Source organism: Nesoenas mayeri (genome assembly GCF_963082525.1).
Source record: "Nesoenas mayeri genome assembly, chromosome: 4".
NCBI lineage: Eukaryota > Metazoa > Chordata > Aves > Columbiformes > Columbidae > Nesoenas > Nesoenas mayeri.
This window is the reverse complement of record NC_137540.1, coordinates 11448356-11456336: the sequence shown is the minus strand read 5'-3', so window position 1 is coordinate 11456336 and position 7981 is coordinate 11448356. Positions and strand designations below refer to the sequence as shown.

General features: G+C 45.1%; 2 protein-coding genes across 2 annotated transcripts; one reads left to right on the top strand and one right to left on the bottom strand.

Moving 5' to 3' along the window:
• Nucleotides 1-345: 345 nt before the first annotated feature.
• On the top strand, nt 346-2614 carry MAD2L1 (mitotic arrest deficient 2 like 1; the record flags this gene model as incomplete). Its single annotated transcript, XM_080344356.1, has 5 exons — nt 346-421; nt 546-692; nt 799-919; nt 1583-1686; nt 2442-2614. 5 exons carry the CDS (start codon nt 346-348, stop codon nt 2612-2614), a joined length of 621 nt encoding a protein of 206 aa, XP_080200482.1.
• Nucleotides 2615-3647: 1033 nt separating this feature from the next.
• Nucleotides 3648-7618, bottom strand: RPL7L1 (ribosomal protein L7 like 1). The gene is made up of 6 exons (XM_080344208.1): nt 7519-7618; nt 7260-7368; nt 5827-5990; nt 5508-5645; nt 5140-5249; nt 3648-4896 (listed from the first exon to the last, which is right to left on the bottom strand). Exons 1-6 carry the CDS (start codon nt 7530-7532, stop codon nt 4688-4690), a joined length of 744 nt encoding a protein of 247 aa, XP_080200334.1. The 5' UTR covers nt 7533-7618; the 3' UTR covers nt 3648-4687.
• Nucleotides 7619-7981: the final 363 nt, after the last annotated feature.

The window sequence follows — 7981 nt, the reverse complement described above, 5'->3', positions numbered from 1 at the left end:
CACTTCCAGCAGGCGAAACGTTTTAACCGGAAAGAGCTTTTATTTCCAAGAGGCAGCTGCACCCACCAGCTGGAGAGACACGGCGGGGTCACCCGGGACGCCCTGCGCACCCCGCCCGCCCAGCCCTCAGCCGCTAACGGCCGCGCCGCGCGCCACACGCATGCGCACCCAGACCGACAGCTGCCCCAGCAGCCCGCCCACGCGGGCTGAAGGGGGCGTGGTCGCGCTGGCGCGCACGCGCGGGGCCCGGTGCTGGGCCGGAAAGGGGCGGCCAGCGGGGCGGGGCTCCATTTGAACCGGGCGGCGGGGAAGAGGTGGCTGCGCGGCCCGTCACCACACGTCCTCATGGCCAAGCAGCTCGGCCGGGACCAGCAGGGCATCACCCTGCGGGGCAGTGCCGAGATCGTCGCCGAGTTTTTCTGTAAGAGGCTGCGGGGGCTTCGGGGAACCAGGGAGGATGCAGGGCCGGCCGGCCCACTGGTCGACATGGCGGCCGGCGGGGGCCCAGGCGCCTCACGCACACATGTCTCTCGCTTGTGTTGCAGTCTATGGGATCAACAGCATCCTCTACCAGCGGGGCATCTACCCTCCCGAGACCTTCACCCGCGTCCAGAAGTACGGGCTCACGCTCCTCATCACCACCGACCCCGAGCTGAAGAACTACCTCAACAACGTGGTGGAGCAGATGAAAGGTGTGGGTGCGGGGCCGAGCGGGTCTCTTCACCCCGGCGGGAGGCTGCCATGCCCTCCCGGGTCTTGTCGCCTGGCGCTGCGAGTAACCGCTGTGGCTTCTTTCAGAGTGGCTGTACAAGTGCAGCGTGCAGCGCCTGGTGGTGGTCATCTCCAGCATTGAGAACAACGACGTTCTGGAGCGCTGGCAGTTCGACATAGAGTGTGATAGAACTGCAAAGGATGAGAGGTCAGTAACAAAGTGTTTCCTTGCACCTACTCTTCCCTGCACCTGCGAGCTGTGCAGGCACAAGATAAAGGCTGTGTACACCAGCACGGCCTGGTTACCTTAGAGCAGCTGAGATGGCGTTCTCTCAGTGTGAGCACAGAAGATGCACCTTCAAATCTTGCCAAACTTACTGCCTTTCTCACTGCTCTTCCTTCTGTTTGTCTGTAAACCACTTGTATGACTCAAGTATGCATAATCCTCATGTGTTTAGTGTTGGGTTTTGTTTGTTTGGTCTTGGTGGTGTTTTTGTTGTTTTGGTTTGTTTTTCTTAAGCCTCAGATTAAATATCAAGTCTTAATCTTCAGCAAAATATATAAAAACCTATGGCAGGTACATGCCCTTAAGAACTGCTTTCTCATTGTTATGCCAAAATGTTATCCATTCCAGACTGAGAATAAGTGTAACATCCCTGAAAAATATGGTGAAGCTCCACCAACAATAAAGTGAAACTGACAATCATTTCACTTTTTCTAAGCCTGTCCACCTAAGGCTTATAAGAGTGTACCTACTACACAAAAATCATATACTAAACAGACCAACAGCAGCTTAATAAACAGAAATGTGTTTTTAAAAAAAGCCAGTACAGCAGCTTGCTTTCTTAACAGAATTTTCTTATTTTTCCAGTGCACCCCGAGAAAAAACTCAGAAAGCTATTCAGGATGAAATTCGATCTGTTATCAGACAAATAACTGCCACAGTAACTTTTCTGCCGCTGTTGGAAGCTGCCTGTGAGTATCCCCAACTTTATGAAAGAAATAAGTGTTTCTTTCAGAAAACCTGAACAACTTTTCCACTTTAGAAAATATTTTCTGCTAGTTTTCTGGGGCTTTTAAATTATTACATGAAATGTCATATATCATCACATTTGAGACGGCATTTTGTTAGACTTAGATGATGCCTCTTGCGATTGTGTACAGTATGGAAAACCGCATGTCAGATCCAACACTTTGCACAACAAACAGCAAAAACAGATGCAAATGTAAATACTGCGCTCTGGCTCTCACTAAAGAACTTAAAGCAAGTTTAAATAAAGGGTGTAGTGGTACTTGCTCCCCAAAATACTTATTTTGTGAAAAGGACAGAACTCAGGGTGGCTTAACTAGCTTAATGAAATTAATATGTGCACTCTGAGGAATTAAAGTTTTCATAATTACTTTGTGACTAGCTGTGGACAGGCTTGTATTAATAACCGACCATTAAGTTCGTATGAAGTATTACATAGAGCTCAGAACCACAGCATTTTAAGGTTTTGAAGACTAATTAATAGCATCACACTTGCTTGAGTAGAAAATGAAAATGGCTGCATGTGAATATAACCAGGACTTGTTTTAATGTTTTAACTGCTATTGGTTTTTTTTTCACAGCATGTGTGATTTCTGAGAGCCTTGGTACAGGTCACAAGTTCTAGAGGATGTACTTTATCTTCAAACTCGCTGTTTTCTTATGCATGCGGTACTGTTAACTTGTTTGCACTTGTTTCCAGGTGCTTTTGATTTGCTGATATACACAGACAAAGATTTGGCAGTGCCAGAAAAGTGGGAAGAGTCAGGACCACAATTCATTGCCAATTCAGAAGAGGTTTGTCTTCGTTCCTTCACAACTACAATCCACAAAGTCAACAGCACAGTTGCTTACAAAAAGGATTCCTTTCCCTGAGATATGGGGGTGCTTTTGTATATATATCCCTGTCGCCTTGTATAGTTTCTGTTCATAGTGCAGTGAAGTCATGAGCACATCACTACTGTTGCTCTTGCCAAAGTATGATCCAGAAAAAGGGCAAAGTGTTTGTCTATGACAGATAATGTGGTGTAACACTAGACTAAGCTGGCATTGTTTTTAAAGAAGCCTAAATAAAGTATTCATAATGATAGCTGAATTCTTACTGAACTGTATGAGCCAAAGTGTGTTAAACTACCACATGGACTAGAAAAACTGCCTAAAACTAAGATTAGTTGTTAGAATTTTAGTATTTTATCATAAACTGCATTCTACTAACAGGCTTAAGTTCTCTCTGGCACCAAAAACCAACTCACTTCTGATATATGAGTTCTTCATGTTAAAAGCCTGGGCTGTTCTGTTACCATAAACAATCCTAAAATGGATCAACAGAACAATTGTGAAGTTACTTGTACCTCTTTACAATCAAAACAGCTTTTTATCAGGAAAATCTTAAATATATGAAGCCTTGTATATTAATGACTGCTGAACTCTAATTCTGGATACGGTGGTGTCTAAGTGTATGTCTATAGTGTCTGTCAAGCATTTTCTATGTTTGTCTTTTTGTTTTACAGAATAAAGCTTGAAATTGTATAGTGTTCTCTAATTCAGTCTCTAGTACTTTGTATTTTAGATGCTTTTATGAAATACATCTTTGTGTAATAATTCATAGAAGTAATGAAGCCCTGAAGGCATCCCCTACTTAAAAACAAAACCACAAGGTGCCAAACCCTCAGTATTGTTGCTTTAACGGTTTCCTCCAAATCTCAAAAACAAGAGTGGTAGAGTCAAGATGAAATCCATTAATGGATTAATAATTTGCCCCTACTTAAGTCTTCAAGTAACAGTATAAACAGTCACAGTGACCTTCCATATTTATTAAATAATAGAAGCAATTTGGGATTTGAAAATAACAACTTTCCCACTCTCGTTCTAGAGAGACATAATAGGAAGCGTGGTACAAAAGTTTAACTTCAAAAACAGTTTATTTAAAAAACATTGATCACACATACTCTATCACTGTATAAAAAAGTTCATGGGCTTTCCTATTAGGAATTTGTTGTTTCCAGCAGTCCCAATCTCACAGAATTGAAGAGACAGCTTTTTGTAATTGAGGAGCACAGAATCATGGCTTTTTAAAATAAATACAATCTAGGTACTTAAAAAAAAAAATCTCATTTTTCAATAGCAGGGCTTACAAAAAAATTTGATATTTATGACCAGGGTTTGCACTGCAGTAACAGGAGTAACTACAGTGTGTTTTGCTTGCCAGCAATACTCTTAAACAGGTGACTGCACTGCCCCTTCACATGCAGGACGAGGTGCATTTCAAGGAGCATAACTTCAAGCACTTCCCCCAGGGAAGACTGGATCAAAGGACTGAGTACAAGTCAGCTATAACACAAATTTCAATCAGGACACAACCACCACTGCTTTATACCAAATATGAGATCAGGGGCTGGCTGGTACAGAACCAGCAGTAATGAGTATAAAAAACTTGTTATACAGCAATACAGAATCCAGATTGCTCCAGAAAGTTCAAGTCACTTTTTTTTGTACCAAATACAATTTAGCATCATCTTCTTCTTCAAGGACAAGCCCAAGTGCATCTCCATCACCATCTACATATTTTTTCTTCTGTTATAAAGGTACCAACAGTCAAGAGATTTATTATATCATTTAATATAGCCCATGCCCATGAAAAGTACACGTGATAGGAACAGGTTATAAATCCTGGAGCTTCCAAAAGACCCTGCACAACAGAAAGAAGTTAAAAAACCAAACGAACCCCACAACAGTCACTTCAACGCAATCTCCCAGAAGTCCAGCCTTTATGGAGGTGTCCAATAGGACTTGCCGACACCTAATGGGACCCAAGCTCTTCATTACTTTCCTCTCCCTTAAGGGTCATTTCTGAAGTGATGAATCCAAAACAAAGGAGTCCGATGGCAGTATAGTTATCAGGAAACCAGGTAAGATGTAGAAGTCACACAACAGGCATTCCTCACCTGACTAGTTCAGCTGGCGTATAAGCTGGTTGATTGCTTCACCTCTGCAGCCGGGCTTACCCATTTCCTTGAGGAAACCCACTTTGTTACGTGAAGCATGACGAGCCACGGACAGATGGAATGGCCATAGAAACTTTGTGACTTTTTTGAAATATTTCCCAGCGGAATAGATTTCATGAATAAGGTCTTCCAGGCAAATAATACCACAGTCCCCTACAGGAAAAAAATTATAAATAAATCAATAGTAATTAAAACAAAACAAAACATCCTCCACAAACAACAGACATGAGATGTCCAGCTGTATTATCTTTCCTCACGCTACTCCAGAATTGCTACTCTTCCATATGCAATTCTTGCAATGTTTCTCCTCCCTTCCCCCTCTCTTAGGTCAGACTGCAAACTCTCAACCTCCACCTCTTTTCCTGATTCACTTCATTCTTGCCTCCTTTTCCTCACCTAAATGTTCCTCTATCAGCATATTGTCTGTCAGAGGTACCCTCTTCTTCTTAATCTTGGCTTGGCCCCGTTTCAGGATGAGCTCTCGTACTGATTTCAGATTAGGGTGTCTGCACAAAAAGAAAAATCAGATTCTGTAACAGAGACACAAGACGCAGCAGAAGTCCCACTCTACTTCTTTGTAGAAAGGTAGGAAAGTAACCAAGTTATGTTTAGAACAATGAGAAAAGGGACACTAACAAGCTTCAGATATAAAACGCACAAAGTTTTGATCGTTACTAGAAAAGCCAGCTATTGATCTGTGATACCAGAAGGAGAATCAAAAAGCTGTATGTAGATACAAACTACTATCAAGTCACGGGACTCACCCCCATGCCACATAAGGTTCCACAATCCGCAGCATCTTCAGTGATAATGGCGTCAGTTTAACAAATGTTCCAGTGAAATTTTTTCTCAGCCGCAGCAAATCAATCACTCTTTTTACCCTCCGGCTCACTCCGTTAATACTGAGTCAGAAAAAAAAAAGTACTATAATAATAGCCACAATTCTCTAATACAGCAATAAAAGGCCTCAGATTATCTGCAAAGAGACACATCTGGGTTGATCACACTTTCTTTGCTTTGAAATGGTATGACAGTTACAAATAGCAGCAATAACAAAGGTAAGGAGTAACAAAAGTGTCTTACTCTGCAATCCGCACAACAAAGGCCAGTTTGTGCTCCTGAGGTACAACTGTCTGCCCTGGTCTCTGTTCCATGCGCCTCAGACGGACATCATCTCGGTGTTTGCGCCATGAATCTCGAACAAAAGCCTCTAGGCGTTTAAACTGGATTTGTTTCCCTTTCTGTTGCTAAAGACAAAAGGATAGGAAATTATCACCCTTCCCAACAGTCTTAGAGGTTTGCAACTCAAGGGCCAAATCAAATTCAGAACTCGATAAACATAAAGCATTTTTTTACATTAAAAAGATATTTAAATGCTTATGCTTAGCTCAGGAACAAGTACATCCACCTAAATCATATTCCTTTCTCATATGGACAGTAGCAGAATGCACATGGCAGTTACCCACTACTATTGTAAATAACTACCAGCTAAGTTATTACACTATGTTAAAAATAAAGAATCTAACATTATGGGTCTTCTGTTCTATTTCACCTTGTGAATCACCCATGAAATTGGTTTGAATTTTCAAAGCAGGTAGACTTGATCAAAATCTCACCACTAGGGTAATTTTTCTAGAGAGAATCTTAAAAGCTTTTTAGCTATTTAAGATTATTATTTATGCTTCCAGCTTGGAAATACAGCAAACCATTCATATAGTTAAGAAAACCATAAACACAGTATCTCACAAAAATGGCAGGAGTTTTGCACGTAATCCCACCAACTTCACAGAAAGATTTACTGGGAACGCAGGTACCTGCTACATCAGCTGAGATCCAGCAGAACAGGCCTCAAGGTCTGAAATCAAAAGGTTTGCTGCACTTTGCCCATCTGGAAACCACACACAGCAGATGCACAGGAGGTCTCTGCACTAGCAACACAAACCACCCTACACGTGCAAAAAGGCTTCACAATGACCTGCCCATGCTCTAATAGATTTATTTAGCTAATGATACATACCTAATCCTAAACACACCCTCAGAAAAGCAGACTGTCTTCATGAGCGCTTACAACGCAAAGGTGAATTGGTTTCAGGCAGTGCACTCTCATGGTAACACAATTTGACAGCATTGCATTTTATGTGTGACTACACACACAACCCCTTTGGTAATCACTAATATAAGACAAATGACTTGGAGCCTTTAATAAATTTGTGCTTTGGTGTAACGGCACAAAAGGTTTAGTCCTCTCTACAGGGCTCATTAAGGTAAGATGCTCATCAGCTGAAGCAATGAACTCAGGCTCGCCGTCACAGATGATCCATAGGACCAGCATCTCAGCGAACAGCTGCCTTCCCTGGCCCAGCCGCAGAGCTCGGCGTCCCCTCCGCAGAGGCAGCCGGTGCCTCAGACCGTTTGTAGGGCTGCACGGAATTACGGCTCCCCCCCCGTAACACAACCTGGCCGGGGCAGCCGCGCCGCGGGCCGCCCGGGGTGTACATCTGCCGGGGCACCCCTACCTTCCGCTTGTTGAGGAGCGCCTGCTTGGCCTGGGTGGCCTTGATGGCCTGGTAGGCCTTCCTCTTCTTCAGCAAGTTCTCCGGCACCAGCGGGATCCGCCGCCTCGGCCTGCGGGGCGGGAGAAGTCGTTCAGATCCAGCCGCACGACACGGCACCGCAGCCCTCCCCACTGCCCCGACCGACCCCCCGGCCGCCGCCCCAGCCCCGCAGTCCCCCCGGATGGCAGCGGATCCACGGCCACTGCCCAGCGCCACTTACTCTTCTTCCGCCATCTCGCCCGGGAGCCGGCGCCGCTGCGGCGCATGCGCTGGGGCGGGCGCGCGGCCTGACGGGGCGGAGCGGGCGGCAGCTCCTCCTCGTCCTGGACCGGGTGTCGCACGGGGCGTTTGGCCGCGGAGGGGGCGGGCGGGTCTTGCGGTGCGGACCATGACGTGTCAGCGGGAACAGTTTGGGAGGAGACGGCCGGACTCTGACAGCCCGGAAAGCAAGACCCGCACCCCCAGCAGAGAGTACCTTGAAACCAGGCACCTCCTCCGCCTTGCTGCAAACATCCCAAAGGATGCCGGAGCAGTGGAATAAAATAAAATAAAAAATAAGCAAATAAAAAGCAAAGGTGGTGTCTGTGAGTGCCCTCAGCTCTTCCAGCCCGTGCAGCAGCCATTGCCCACGCTGTGGGGACAGCCCAGAGCAGAGTACCGTACACACGCTGACCCGGGCAGAC